Source organism: Pseudochaenichthys georgianus, chromosome 4 (genome assembly GCF_902827115.2).
Source record: "Pseudochaenichthys georgianus chromosome 4, fPseGeo1.2, whole genome shotgun sequence".
Lineage (NCBI taxonomy): Eukaryota > Metazoa > Chordata > Actinopteri > Perciformes > Channichthyidae > Pseudochaenichthys > Pseudochaenichthys georgianus.
This window is the reverse complement of record NC_047506.1, coordinates 41,391,302-41,408,085: the sequence shown is the minus strand read 5'-3', so window position 1 is coordinate 41,408,085 and position 16,784 is coordinate 41,391,302. Positions and strand designations below refer to the sequence as shown.

The window sequence follows — 16,784 nt, the reverse complement described above, 5'->3', positions numbered from 1 at the left end:
CTGCACAGTCACAACTGAGGTGTTCTGTTGCACTTAATAACTCTGCGTTGGTGTGTGGATTGGCCAGGAGCCAACGTGTGTATTCTGAGTCAGGTCCAGCTGTGCAATTCTTTCAGTGGATAGCAGTTCATAGCCCTCAGTTAATACCCGCACTGAATGGGTTCACTGGTGCAGGCAGGAAACAATTCATTGCTCTCACGTCTTCACTGGAAATATGGACAAACTGCAAGCCATGACTTTCACACACGGATGTGGAAGAGATGTGAAGCAGGCCTCACACACCGTTGCTGCAGGGCATTTGTGTGCCAGTGTGTGTGTAGGAGACAGACCATGTGATCCCCTATGTCCGATACACGCCTTGTGAAACGAAGATGTATTCCCGACCTGGTCAAGGCTTTGCAGATACTTAGCGAGGAGTCAGTGGGGCACATCATGTTCTCCAGCAGCCCCTGAACCCAGACAGCCAAGAGTCCAGCACAGCCAAAACCCAGCCAGAGGCACCTTGTGTCCTGGGGGCCTCCAACACATCCAAATACAGTCTGTCATGTGGCCCAGACACCACTTCCTCCTCCATCAGCAGAGGTGAGGAGTAGCGCTCAGAGAAAGATGACATGCTCACAGACTGACCAGCACCCCTGTGCTGACTTTGAAAATAAGCAAAGGATATGCATGAGAAAAGTAAACAGGGAAAGGACCCTTTACTAAGAGTGAAATCAATTTGGACGCTTCCAAATCAGATCACTAGATCAGCCTTAAATGAAAGAAAAACATGTATTTCTGTGACTTACACAAAGAAGATCAGGGAGCTTGATATATAAAACTCATTCTCATTGGAATGGCGTTTTACGATTAGTGGTCATGCAGTTTAATGGTTTGCTTTTAGGAAATAATTCCAAGGAACGTTCCCATGAACGACATAAACCTCCTCACTTCCAGCTTTACTCTATTTTGCTTCAGCAAGTTGCTCAAATGTAGTCAAGGATGGCTCAGTTAGTCATTCCCTTCCCCCTGTTTCCTCGCCTCCTCCTGTCCCCAGAGACCACAGGTGAGGGGCAGCTTGTGTCAATGGGACCACAGCGTGACGCACTGCGTGCCCTCCAACTGAGTCTTGTTGAAGGCTAAGCCCTTAGGAAGGCTGCTTGTGCCCAAGACCCAGGTGGAAATGCAATCAAGGACCAGAGTGGGAGAGGGGGTTGATCTTATCTTATCACAAGCTCATGGAAAAAGTTTCTGCTGAGCAACGTAATCTCAATCAGAGCTGAAGTGACCTTCTGCAGCCAAGGCTGTAGGCAGGGGAACAGCTGGACATCTGCCTCCTCCGCTAAAGTCCTCACTTGACCATTAAGCTGATGGGTTACCAACAGCTGGATAAGTTGACATGAAGAGATGCTTTTCACAGACCTTCAAACTGAAGTCTTACTGGACTATCTATTACATTTAGGCTCCGAGTAGTCATTTACAGAGCTAATTACGCTATACCTCTCTTCATAAATAAAACTAATTGTGTAAAAGAAATGCCATAAGACAAAAATGAATTGTTGTTCTTTAATTGTACTTATCTGTCTGCTTTTCATTTGAATAAATGATCTCTTGAGAAATACCTTGTCAGTTGCAGCAGGGTCTGTTGAGAGCAAGTGGAAATAAGATGTAGACGGTCGGCCTCGAGGGTTGTGACAGCTTCAACAGCAGAATAAATATGGTTGAGATGTTTTGACTTTCCGAAGTGTCATTGTTGGCACAAGTTAAAAAACTTGAGAAAGAAAATCCTTGTAAATAATAGCAAAAGTCTTTACTGTACACTCTGCCGTGCACTTATCTGTCCTATAAACGGCCACTTGGTCGAAAATAAATATCAATTCAATTTGTTTTCATTAAAGATCTATCTGTGTTGAAGCATAATCTACCTTGACACAAGTGGAGATGAAACTCAACACAAGCATCTTACTTGGCAGGAGTCTGCATACTAAAGTCAGAGGGGCAGAAAAACATGCTGCGTTGCCATACCTACTGTACAAGGGCTGAAAAACACTGAAAAACACTGAGACATTTTTCTTTCTGCAATAAAAATAGCATGGCCCAAATTAAAAAGGAAAAGTATCCTGTTAATAGTTACTTATAAAAGTTAGACTTTTGAGTGTATGTTTGTTGCAAATTTGTTAAGAAGTATTTTTTCACATTGCATGCTAAATCTGAGTATCATACTTTCATTTAATACATAATGATTGTATCTGGACTACACTGCTTGTCTGTAAAGTAATAAACAGGTTTCAAAGATGTATCAAGCTGGGCCATTGTTTGTAATGCATCTTATGTTGTTGCATTGACAATGCTCCTTCCCAGCTCCACATATTTCAAGATTTTTATAAAAAACATCCGTCAAATGTCGACATTACATTGTGTGGAGTAAACATGACAGATCACAACAAAAGACAAATGCGTCTCATTGTTATGGAAACAGAACTCTATCATTTGAGTTCATGTGGTAAAGCTTCAGAACAAACACTCGAGAGTACATTCTGTATGTTCGTGCTGATGCAGCATACTCACACACACATACCGGTTGTCTGTGTATTTGGCCTTGGCAACGTCTTAAGCCTACATCAGCAGCAATGGCAAGTCTATACATGCTGCGTTTCACACTGCTGTGACTGAGGGGGAGGGGAACGTGGGACAGTTCAAACTGCAGATACAGCGTTGAGGAGGCTGTGGGGCTATGTATGACTCACCTTGAACTGTGAGGAGTCCTGCTATGAGACTTCACCTGGAGACAGGGAGTGCTTTTTAAAACCCACACCATTTGGAACTCTATCAGAAGAAGTGCTGCCAGTTTAAATCAGTGCACGAAAGAGATTAGCTCAAAAGTGGTTGGAAAATATCTCTGTACAGACATTTAAGTGACCGACTAATTATTGTGTTATTTGTACTCTTTAGAAAGTCAAGGGTTAGATTAGGTTAGCCAATCTCAACATCAGAATCAGCTTAATTACCATATAGGTTTGTTTGTCAAATTCAACATGTTGACCATCAACCATTAGACAGCTGTCTTAATGAAACAGAGATTATAAATAGTTTGAGGCTATCAAAGCTTATTTGCTTTGTTGCACCATTCACTTTTCTAACCCTGATCTGTCTGAATTTAAACTGTTTCAAAAATAGAATTATTATCTCACCTAACAAGCGTGTTATCAATACCGCACCGAAAAGAGACGTTTACCAACTAGCTGTAATCCGCCTTCGACAAGCTTCCCGTGGATTCGTGTGGATGAACTTCACCGTGCCACTCGAGTGTGAACATGTTTTTTACTAACTCTTTTTTTGCGAAGAAGCTTTCTCGAAAAACAAAAGGGAAAAGGACTGGCAGCCATTATCAGCGTCACTGGTTAAAAATAGAGCCAACAAGGGCGGTGGAAATATGCAGCAGATCTTGCACTCTGGAATAGTGTCAATGTTGAGAAACAAAACACAACCGTCTGCCTATACTGAAGGTATATATGGGTGAAGAAGAGAATTGTTAAATGCCTCACTATTAACAATGTTTGATTCAAGTCTAATCTTGACTGCTTGTATTGAAGAGACAATGATGTTGGTAGACAATAGAGCTACATTTGAACTTCTCCTAAGAATGACTCACTTCAGCAGGGTTGCTGTCTGGTCCCTGTGGAACATGTCCTCTCAGGTTGATGATGTGGACCTCCTGGGGCAGGCTGGTGGTGCCTCTGCTTGCACAGCCTGACAGGGCGGTGTAGCTCTTCAGTGTGGCCTGCACTGGGTGTCCCGTCCCCACCGGCAGCAACTCACACGGGCTGCGAAACACTGGCCCTGCAGCGAACACAAGAATACTGTATGAATGAAATGCTACAGTATGTGAAGGGATTTCAATTGCATGTCTCACATGGTGCTGCTGACGTATTTATGTAAATCATGCATGAACTCTTCGTGTACAGACTCATGTCCCAATGGTCAGAATGACTTTACTTAAGAAAACAGTTGTTTGTTTTATTTCCAACAACTTGAAAATACATCACATTAATCTTTCTGATACATGAACCATTCAAAACATCATCCCTATTGATGCATTATTGTAGTCTCATTGGAATACATAACAATGAATTCTCATTTAAGCATGTGTCAGGCTGACCACCTGTAAGCTGAGGAACTTGAAAGACAGATAATCAACACACTTCAAGATTACAATTAGAATTCCCATAATTCACCTTCAAATGCTTCATTGGCAGATTCGCTACCGATGGTGATATGATGGGCTCTTTCCAAGTGAATGAAAACTCAACAGTTCTGAGTTTCAGCTGTTTATACACCAGTGAAAACCCCGCTAAATCCTACCGGTGTAACAAGACTCCTGTATAACCTCAAATTACACTTGTTCTTAAAACTTATACAATTGGAAAAGAAACATGTTATACTAGAAACCTTGACCTCTCATTTTTACAATTGTTTCGGTTATTGTATCTGATTCAGTCATATCAAACTGTTCAGTTATGAGTTATTTTATAAGCATTACATTACATGTCATGACGCTTTTATCCAAAGCGACTTACATACTCAATACGGTGGACAATCCCCACAGGAGCAATGTGGGGTGAGGTGTCTCAGGGACACAACGACATACTGACTGCAGTGGGGTTTGAACCTGTGCCCCCCTGATTCGAACACCAACGCACTAGTTCACTGCGCCACAAGCCTCCCTTATCGATGTTATCCATTAAAAGCCAAAACGCATTATCTCACTTTTATTATTACATGGTTTAGTTGAATATTCGATTCTGATTGGTCAATTCAGAACATGTGACACGTTGTTAATCCAGAACAGACAGACCGCTGTCAAGGATGTATTGACCGTTGTTAAGGACGCTCACATCTGCACAAAGAAGTCCGTTCGATTTAACTGTATACAGTTTGGCCGAAAAGCAAAGTGCATGCAGATCTAGATCCTTCCGCCTCGCGTCGGGCTCCTGATCAGCCGGTCGGTGTTCTTCTCCCCATGATGACCACGTCGCTGCACATTATCCCTTACGTAATCTCTATTGGTGTTCTGATTCCAGTCACGACCGCAGCCACGACTACGAACATCCGTCACTGATCCCAGTGGAGCACTCGGCAGGTACGGACGCTGAAGCCCAGTCCCAGTGAGCTGTGATGAGCAGCTCAGTGAGCTGTGAACGGGCTACTTGACTTAAACACAGACTCACTGACGTCTACAGGGTCGCACCTAGCTTTCACATCTGCTCTTGCATGATATTGAGACTTCCTTTCTTAACCACAATCTGTAGGGGGTTAACAAGCTTTACCACAGCCTGAGATGTTCACGGTGAACTTCCTTTCACAAACACATTCAGGGTGTATCTTGCACATCTACAAACATGCACACACACTCAGTCAGTCAGTGAGGGTGGCACAAACACACAGCGCTGAGGTGTGTGTGAGGCAGCTCTTTTCCATTAGAGGCATGTATACTATGCGGCCAGGTTTTCTCATGGGGTCAGACTTTGCGGTTTACCCCAAAGCCTTGTGCCAGCCAAGGCCTGCTCACATTTCCAACACATAACGCTAAACATGCAACCTTTGCCAATAGCAGTCCGATGGAACATTTGGAAATCATTAAAGTCTCCGTGAAAGACAGTTAGATAACAATGTTACATTCTCCCCTGACTGACTCCAAAAAGGCCGTGCCTCAACAGTGGGGTACACTAAGGGGGGAAACTGTTTGGTTGTTGCTCAGAACACATAGCTATTGTTTTCTCTTTCGTGCTATCCAATAAGCCTATGTTACATCAGCATAAAGCCATAGATGATGTATGGCATAGCTCCCCCTCCGTGTTGAGAGAAAAGATACAGAGGCTTTATTGTTACCTTATTGACAGATGTTTCAACCTGGCCTTTGTGCTGTCTCTAGCAGCTTGTGAATCCTCAAAGCGAAACTCTTATTGGGAACATACATATATTAAAAACATGTCAAGGTCTTTCCGTAGTGATAAAAGGACAAGGCCTAATGGCAAAAACCTGCGGTGCTTCAATTTCTCAACCCCCGCTTAACTCCCCCCTCCCTCTTCCTCCCAAAGGACCGAAGCCTAACCATGTCATCAAGTCTCCCTCCCACAAACACGTATGAGGGCACACCAACTCACTTTTTCCCCTCACACACGGAGAATAACAAACAACTGCCAAACAAACAACGAAAGAAAAATGTAGTTATTTCTGGGAGACTGCCAAAAGATTACACATTGGGCAATGATCGGACTTTTTAAATTGAAAAAGATAAGGCACGTGGGAGTTAGAGGTAAGAATGGAGAAACCAGCTCGAGTGCGCTAGAATTTGAAAGTACACAACCGAAAAAAATCTGCCCCTTCCTTCAGACTTCCTCACAGAGCCCCTCCTCCAACACACAGGAACGCGCACACGACCAATGAGGGCACGAGATCAGTTTGTGCACGAGATGGAAGGCTGACAGGCAGGTAGGCCATCCAGTTGCTTTAGCCGGCTGAATCCCCAGCCAGTAGGGTTAGGGGCTTCAGACTTTTATTTTTTTGATATTGATATAATGTTGTCAAATACTCATTTGCAATCAATTATTACTTTCAACTGAGCCTTTTACGTTGACTCAAGATCTAAGACACTCGCACACATCTTTCACAGCATATGACTCAATTATGAGCAACAAAGACATACAGATGTTTCACTATGATACATCTAGAAATCCCTGAAAGGTATTTGCAGACATTACTTTCCCACATGTGCACGCCCACTTAGTCAGACTGAAAACCTGCAACATGGCTGCAGTTATAGTATGGGAAACTTAAAAACTATTATATTTTCAAATAACAAAGGTAGTTAGCAGTAAGTAGCATTCAATTTAACGAATGACTAGAGGATCCATGGATGCTACATTTGGCTAGCCACTCGGCTAATTCACAAGGTCAACTCAGAATCAGGATCAGAACCAAGTTTATTGCCAGGTACGTTTACACACACAAGGAATTGGCTTTGGTATTGGTATTTGGTTTTGGTGGTGCAAACATATCAATCTAAAAAAATAAGTTGCAAAGTAGGTAATAAGAAAATATATATATATAATATAAGGGTAATAGAAAATAAGTATTTTTAAGAAACAATTTAGCATTAAAAAAAGGATGCTAAAGACAAGTATTTACACCAAATGTAAATAACCTTAAAAGCTAAAAAACAAAAGCTAATATTGTTAGCATGTTTTACGTGTGCTGAAAACGTGAAAAGCAAACTACTTTTGTTTTGTTCTTTGAACATAGAGAGTTATAATGGATCTGAATTGTGTACTTTTGGTAAATGAATGATAAACCATGTTATATTTTAACATTTAACTGAACTTAACAAGTAGAAAAATGGCAACAGCTAGCACTGCCATTCAGTTGGCGTAACTGCAATAACTTCCATGATGTTAAGTGCATACCCTTTATAATGCAACCTATGAACCCTATATATTTAGATTTAGGATGATGCATACAGTAGCAGAAGGCCATCTTCATTAAGTTTGTTTTATGAGGAAACTGGCTCAGGTCTAATACCATCCCATGTGCATTTACAATCAGCCTACAATCTTAAGGGACATGAAAATCCTTTTTAAAAAACACTGCCGGGCCACAGCTTTGTGTCTTCTGTCACCTTGTCTGTCTGTCTTTCTCCCCCTCTTCTGTCTCTCCTCCTCTCCAGCCATATTTCCGTGGTCATCTATGGAGTACAGAGTATGTCCTGTCCAGCTGCTACTGTGCCTTTTGGCTGGCCAGGCCAAACGCCCACAGCAGAGGAATGAGAGAAGCTGTTGTTCAATCTGCCTGAAAAACAAGTCCAGCCAGACATACCGCCTTCACCCAACATATACTGTACAGCAACTTCTGATGGTGAATCTGATACTCCAGCTGAACCAGTAACAGTCATCTCTAAAAAGAGAGGTGAGAGTACACACTATAAAAGATACACAGCAGAGACAGTAACCCTTACTTTATCCTACAACAAAATATGCAAAACATCTATTGTTTCCATCCAGACCCATTTTGTAGCTCGCATCTCATCCCTTTTGGTACTTCAAATTATTTTGGCAGAGCACTATTGTTTTGTGGTAAGCTACAGACTAATATCTCCAAACATCCGTGAATCAAAAGAAATGGATCTACTACCAAATGGGGTACAGGGTAATAGCTTGGGCAATATTCATTTCTAAAATGATGGAATAAAGCGACGGAGATGCTTTATTTCCCCAAAATCTATAGTAAAAGGCTTAACCCACCAATGTCCTAACTTGTAATCCTCCAAACATTCATTTAGTTAACATTCATGCAATAGGATCCTATAAAAAAAAAAATTGTGGGAAAACGTTTTTTTTAAATAATAATAATTTTGAATTTGGAAAAATAAATAAATACATGTTCAAATAAGTATAGACACCAACTGGTGATCACAGTTTGAACAGTTGACAGCTATAGGCCTACAGCTTTCATGCTTAAAACATAACTTTTTTGATGGATTTGGACATAAACGCGTGATAATATGTAATCAACTTAGGCACCCCTCCCAAAAAAAAATAAAAAATTACAAAAACAATATTCATAACTCATATTCTCATATTCTCATATTCGAATACCTGAATGATTTCGTTCCCATCCCTTGTAAGAACCACATCAAAAAGTGTCAGAGGAAAAAGAAACTGTATAATGTGACTCAACACAGATATCAGACACCAGCCAGAGACAGCACATGGGTGGCTATCTTACCGAAACAAAGTAATGTGTGTTTGACTGAATAAAGTCCAAGTTCAAGCATCAGTCAAACGGAAGTATCAACTGAAGTGAAGGCTCAGAAAAGGAATTGTTCAAGTGAGCTGGTGATGTGTAACCATTGAAATCAGATCAACTCTTACTTAAACAACAAGAGATCAGTTGAACCGTCAGGTGACATGAACAGTACATGCTGTACGCAAGCAGCTCAGATATCAACTCTAAATGTGTTTAAACTGAACTGGTATGTGAAGAGTATTATGAAAGCAGATCAAATATTGACATGATAGCAGTTAACTGTCAACTGAAGAATAAGATTAAACTAGTTGACGTGTTAGGGTACAAATATGTACAGTGTAAATTGAAGTGTAAGGTCTGAACGTCCCTTCACATAACTCCAAATGAATAGTGTACTATGCACATGGGTTCGTTTGTGCTCGTGGCACATGTCGCATTCTGCCAAAGTAGCACAGGGCATGAACATGGAACACTTGTGACTGACATGCACCTTAATCTGACTCTTTTCTCCAAACCACCTGCAGTTACATGTTTATTCAGATTAGCACTGAATATACACGGACTGATTCTAAAAGCAACACTGGATAGGCATTACAAGACCATTTGCAAGATTCATTTATTTTCTGTCAAAATATATTTGTATAGTCTTTTGACTTTTGTCTTACAGGTACTGTAAGAACGGAAGTAAACATTTGTAATCCAGAGGAGAGACTGTGTGAATACTCGCTTTGAGAATAACAACGTGATGTCCAGACAGTGATGTCACGAGACACTGTTCACATGTGTTGGTGGCTCCATTTGGACAATAGACTCTGTATTTATTTAAGCTCTTGTATGTCGTAATAGTATTCCAGAATACTATACTGTGATAAAACAAGATACAAGTCCAGCTTCCACTCGACCAGATTCACCAGACTGCATGCTTTCAAGTGCAACCACATATCATTTAAAGCAGGGGTGTCAAACTCAATTTCATCGCGGGCCACATTCGCATAAAGGTTGCACTCAAAGGGCCGGTTGCAACTATATAAAATAAATATATATATAAAATAATGTATTATATTACATTATTGCCTCTGCATTGGATTATTATCAGATAGGATAATAACTTAGTAATTAACTACGTCTGAAAGCAGAAGTCCAGGGCAAATAATTGCAAGTCTCTTCAGTGCACATGTCACAAAATGAGATGCATTGTGGGACATGTAGTTTATGGGCATATTATAAACGTATTATATTATTTGCAAAATGAAGTCGCGGGCCGGATTTGGCCCCCGGGCCTTGAGTTTGAGACCCCTGATTTAAAGGGAAGAAACCAGTCTTTTTGAAACTGGCATTATGCACTAATGGTTGTCTTGCAGTAAGTTATTGAAAGTGATCTGTCTGAACCATTATGTTCAACGATTGCAAAAACATCAGTGGAATTGGATGAGAAGAAATGTAGAAGAACCCTCGGGGAATTGGAGCAGGAAAGTAAGTAGGTCTGACGCTGGTAACGAAAGAATGCTGTAATGAGTTTGTAATGCTCCAAAGTTCACTGATGTACTTCCACTGAATATATTATATGAGCAGTAACATTATAGACTTCCATGTGATGGGCTGAAGTCATATTATCACATGTTTTCTATGAGTTAAAAAATGAGTTTGTTATCACACAAGACTAAGAAAAGCCTCAAATAATCACAGGTGGAAATAGGGCATGTCTACATCTGCTTGCTTAAACAATTACAATAAAAACAGTTTGACTAAAAAAAGAATGATGTTTTCATAAATGTATACATTTTATTATATTGTATCAAAGTCTCAAAGTAAAGGGTTTAAACACACTTGTTGAGGATATGAAACTGGAAAGTGGACCAGGTATCACTAAAGATGATGACCCTCCCTGTGAGCATTACCATCTTCTCCTATCTTACCACTGCAATGGTGTCTTCACAGGTCTCACTAAAACATCTGTTAGGAAGCTGCAGCTGATTCAGAACGCCGCTGCTCGAGTCCTCACTAACACTAAGAAAGTGGATCACTCCTGTTCTGAAGTCTTTACACTGGCTTCCTGTGTGTCAAAGAATACATTTCAAAAATACTGCTGCTGGTTTATAAAGCACTGAATGGTTTAGGCCCAAAATACATCTCTGACCTCCTGCTAAATTATGAACCATCCAGATCTCTCAGGTCTTCAGGGACTAGTCAGCTTTCTGTCCCCAGAGTCAGAACTAAACATGGAGAAGCAGCGTTCAGTTATTATGCTCCAAGTATCTGGAACCAACTCCCAGAAACCTGCAGGTCCGCTGCAACTCTGACTACTTTTAAATCCAGGCAGAAGACTTTTCTTTTTGTCGCTGCTTTTAATTGAAACTGAGCCGTTGTGTTCATCAGTAAAGTGGGACTTCTGTGTGAACTATTCATATCTTAAACTGCACTGTAACTTTTTATTCATGTACTTTTTATTCATGTATTTTTTCTTTTAATGTTTCTTTTGTTATCTTTTACTGTTTTTAAATGCCTTTGTCTGAATGTCTTTCCTTTTCGTAAAGCACCTTGAATTGCCTTGTGTTAAAAGATGCTATATAAATAAACTTGCCTTGCCACTGATAACGCCTCTGGTTCCAAAGAACACACTCTGATGCCTTCCACACTGCGACCCTGAGCCAAGATCTGGTACAGGAAGTGATGTCAGTCTGTGCCAGTTAGGGACAAACTGATATTCCCACAAAGCCATTTCCGAACATAAACAAACAGAACCTCCACCCTGTGTGTGTACACACATCCTCACAAGTCCTGTTCCCAGTACCCTTCAGCAAACAGAATCATTGTGCAGTGAAGATTACTTCACACATGACAACAATATTAAAGTTCCCTATCAAAAAACAACAACAATGGAGCAGAAGAAGTCCACTATGAAACTTAATGCATTTTCAATAGAATTCTCCAATAATGCAAAGATATAATAAGTCCAATGTAATTACAATGAAAACAGAGTAGCACAAAGGGGCCTCTTTGTTTCTATATATTCCCTCCCTTTACCTGAGACATACCAGTTCCCATATGAACTACAGGATTAAAGAAATCCCCAAGTCTCCTTGCTTTTTACTGCAAGGCATGATTCCCATGGACCATGAACTATGCAAACCTGTTTAGGGAACGTAATATTCTTCCCGCTTTTGTTTTCCTAAGGGGCTTTGGACTAAAGAAGCACTAGATCTGCAGTGTTGACTCTAGCACAGCGCACTCACCCCTGAACCTTGAGCAACTACTACAGGAAGTGAGTAAAGCCGTTCATAAGGGAAGTGGAGGTGCACTCCATGGGCCTGCCTATGAAAAGGATTTACCTCTCGAAGGCATAAGAGGAGGAAGGATGGAGGGTAGGGGCGAGCCCGAACTCCATTAGGGAAGTTGTAAACTCCCCCATCAAAGTGAGAAATATGAAGACACATATCCTGCAGACCTGTGTGGAACTCAGTATCTCCAAACACTCGTTATTGGTCATCTAGTGTAAGCTGGCATATCGCTGAATACACAGCTAAAAGGGTTTCAATGGATTATATTGGATCTTTGTTGGAAGTCTGGTGAAAGGATATGCAGGAGAGGCTTTGTTCAGTTTGAAAGTATATTAGCAGGTGTTCAGACAATAATACATTCATGTGGATGTTAATGCTTCAGCAACAGTTAGGAACAAAGACACTCGTGTTGTGCCGATTATATGCCATTAAGTTGAGGGCTTTATATGAAAAAGGACGTTAAATATTAATTAATTTAAAAATACTGCTTGATTTATCAATCGATTAGTCCGGTAATTGTTGCAAAGCCAGTTTGTTAGTGCTAGCACAGCATGTGCTTTGAGCTAAATGCTAACACAGGGTATCTGCAGGAATCCTGAAGTCAAATTGTACACCTTTTAAGACCTTTTTTGAGAACCTTTCCATACATTTTAAGACCTCATCGCCACTTCGAGTTTTAACCGGTTACATTGGCGCAACATTGACTATATACAGTATTGATTGTCCTTCCTCCTTATCTTCCAACCATTTGAACGCAAACTTGCATTTCCCCAGAACGATGCTGTTTAACAACCGGCATAAACGGACCTTCGCGCTATCAAGCAGTGAGCGCACGATGTCCTGTTCAGATGACGTCACATCCAACGGGATGCCATCAATAAACTCCACAGAATCACACTACACTCCTACGCCATGATTACATTCAGGCACACTTTAGAATACAACCTCTTTGGACCATTTATATTGAAAACAAGTACAATACTTTTTAATGGCCTTAATTTTTGCTAAATTGATTTATCAACTTTTAATAATTTTTAAGACCATCATCAGCATGCTAACATGCTAACAATGATGATGCTAACATTCTGATGTGCAACAACATCATAGTTTATCATGTTAGCATACCAACATGATAATATTTTCCAATATTAAAAGGCTCTGTTTGATTAAGTAGTTTATATATTATATGAAATGAAAGGTAGATAAAAAATGTTTCTGTTCCTGACAGCGAGACTGGTTATTATTCATCAGCCCTGACAGATGAAGTGGGCACCTGTTGGTAAACCATCACCGTGAGTTGACTTGAACAATTAAAGGCGCGAAGGAAGTGGGTACATTTATCCCTACCTCTAAATAAAGACATCAATCAGAGGGCTTTGAAGCGATGGATGACAAGGCTGATTCCCAGAGGAACACAAGCAGGAGCCACTGTGTAAAGTGAGACGGCTGAGCATGTGTGCGTATGACTAAAGACTTTACTGGCTGTGCTGCCACTGTATGTCTTTACTGAGGGGTGCTGACATGTGCTGTCTGGACCGATAATATCAAAGAACAAAAAGGTTCTGTCAGCACCGTCACGACACAAGAACTGGCTGTTCTAAAGAGTATTAAATGTTTAAGACCAACTCAAAAGTATATTAAAGCCGTTTGGAGTATACATTCTGGGCCAAGTAAAATGTGAAATATATTTATTTTGAAACTCCTTACGAGGTTGTACTCAAGATGCATACAAACCATGAGTAAAACAAAAACAAGTGAAGGATTGGTTGGTAACGACAGAAAGAGTGTACAATCTAGCACCAACAATGTATAGTCATTATCTTTACATTGGCTGAACAGGAATGAGAAATGACTTTGTGTAGATCGTAGATACCTGCATCAGCCATCCATTCACATTGCAGTATTTAGCAGTGCTCATAGCACCAGCGTTTTGGGTTTTTGTAATGCTTTTTTGAGCCAGATCAGCAGCCTGCATTGGAGAGTGACAGTGTTGAGAGTGGGAGTAAGAGGGGAGGACATGCGTAAATGGTTGCAGGACCTCATGGGTCCATTCCATGGGCACTGAACCCCAATGCATGGGCCACCAGCTCTACCAGGTTAGCTATACAGTATGGTTGCCCAGGTTACAGGCTATTGTCCTATGTGTTACCGTCTTGTTAATGAGTAAAGGGACAACATTTTTGGAAATAGGTCAAGTATTGAGTGAGTACACCTCTGAAGGCAGCCGTGAAACTGGCTGCATGTTTACACCATTGTGTTCATCCACTACAGTTTCAGATTGTAATTATATAAGTGCTTCATACAATTATGGAAACATTTTTTTTTCTTTACCTTTAATTTGATCAATCGTGTTTGTTATTGTTCTAAGCAAGTCTTGCTCAAGAAGAAGTCTCATTCGGAAAACAAGAGGGTTAAGCCTCCTCCACATTGTGAAAATCAGCTTAATATTAAGCCATAACATTGATCTTTAAGATAACAATAAGCTACACTTTCTTTACTCTAACAAAACAAACTCCTCCATTTTCAACCATTGCATTCCAGCAACAAGTCACCTCTAACATGATCTCTTTCTGAGCGACGCTTAGTTAGACACGACAACAAACAGCCAGGATCAAGCGAGAGGTAAAGAAAAACATTGAATGTCTCTGGGGCCGGTCCATAATGATGCCCAACACTTGTAACAACAATCCGAGCCTGTCAGCAGCAAAAACAGGCACTTTCAGTGGACGCACATTTACGTCACACAATTGCCCGGAAGGATTACATTGCAGCCCATTTGCTGCAACACATTTGAAAAATGTGTTTCCCCATTCGTCACTTGGACACAAACACATGGGGAAATAGGGTCCAGGTTTGAGAAATACCAATGTTACCCTTTAAACAGGGCAATGGTGAGAAATGTGTGTCCTGCTGCTCCAAGGGCATTTCACTCATCAATCATGTCTGCTAAAGCCAGCAGCATGGTGGGGGTCCGGGGGCCCCTGCTTCATCTGCATTCACAAAGATTCAAACCGAGCAAGGAGCTGGGCCCCTCAGTTCTTGGGTTGTCCGATCAGCCTCATTCCATTTGTGTGCTATTATCGGCCTTGTCATAAATCTTCCGCGTACAGTTGCAATAGAGTGGTGAAGAAATGAGTCCTTAACACGGAATGAGTTAGCATGTTAGCACTTCTCTGTTTCCCCGTGACGTAGAGATTTTGATTAGATTACTTAAATTAGGTCTGTGGTTAATACTAGCTTACGAGATTTTCACATGTTGTTCTAATACATCAAATACATAAAAACCTATTCCACTTTTTAAGCATTTACGTGTCTTATACAGGCGGTTAAAAGTGACTAAATTAGACTATTAAAAGCCATCCCGCAGAACATGAGGCTGCATGTAGTTTAGCAGTGGTGACATGTAGTCATTCAGCCATGATATAGTTCCTTCATAGCATTATATTATCTATTAACTTCTGGCGCTTGCATTTACGCTTTCTGTTATATATAAGTAGTGTGGAGAACTGTTGAGATGATCCTTCTGAAGAAAAGTATCACAAATGTCCAATGGAAAAATCCCATTGCTTTTTGTCGAAGGAGCGCTTGCGAAGCAAACTTCCAGGTCAGCCCACAAAAATATGTATTTTTCTAATACTAACTATACTTTATATAATTCACCAGCACTGATGGAAAGTAACTATTTCAGACAGGCTATGGTCAAAGTTAGTTGAAAGTCTAAAAGATGCTCTTTTGGGGAATTGGACAGAACGTAAATGGACTGCATTTATATAGCGCTTTTGTTTTTGTGACAACTTAAAGCACTTTTACAACTCACTCAGCATTCTCCCGTTCATAGAGAGGCACAGGCTTTTATATAACGTGCCACCTGCTCGCACACTACAGGCTCTGCTCTCAGGAGCCATTTTGGATTTAGTATTTTGCCCAAGGATACTTTGACATGTTGACCAAAGGGGCCAGGGATCCAACCACTGACTTTCCGATATATGTGGACAAGCACTCTTCTTCCTGAGCAACAGCCACCCCCATAACAATCTTTGTAAACAAGTTGTAGAGCATACTCTACTACAGTGTAAATCATAATGGACTTACATTTGCAATACTTGCACATTTCATCCATGTCATGTCTCAACCAGACTTTCAGGATCAGAATGATATTGTTTCTCAATACCAAAATCAAACTGGGCCATGTTTAGCCATATCTGTTCCTTTATTTAGCATCCAAATTGGCATACACACTGTAAACACACACATCCTTCCATACCCACTGATTTGTTATGGGCATGTTAAAAGGATTTTGTAAATCAAAAAAATAGATGTTTTCTCAACATCAATCAATAAGCGGCCCATAAAGATGTCCTTTTTGCGATCCTGTGATATTCTACAAAGACATCATCACTCAGATGTGATAATGGGGGGTTTTGAGAAGCAGCAGGTCGCCATCAACAGAAAGCAAAGAGTGAAACAATGCTGGGCCATTGTGCCAGTGTGTGAGCCCAGTGGGAAGGAGCCAGAGAGGTGAGAAAGGGCAAGGCAGACAGCGTTTTCACACAAGCTGGAAGGACATTCCTCCGGGGTTCTTCATCTTCAGGAAAGGGAGGGCAAGAGAGAAGAATGACTTGTCAAATGCCGCGCTGCCTCGTGTTTTAACACGTACAAAGGACGCTTTGGAAGGCCTCTTGACTGGACAGTTAACTAACGGAAAGTGTGATGAATAATAGCACT

General features: G+C 40.8%; 1 protein-coding gene across 1 annotated transcript in view; it reads right to left on the bottom strand.

Moving 5' to 3' along the window:
* Nucleotides 1–16,784, bottom strand: part of tgfbr3 (transforming growth factor, beta receptor III) — a 109,612-nt gene that overhangs the window by 76,726 nt on the left and 16,102 nt on the right. Inside the window, exon 3 of the mRNA XM_071203038.1 lies at nucleotides 3,632–3,819. Within this exon, the coding sequence (XP_071059139.1) occupies nucleotides 3,632–3,819 (188 nt within the window). The remainder of the gene's footprint in view (nucleotides 1–3,631; nucleotides 3,820–16,784) is intronic.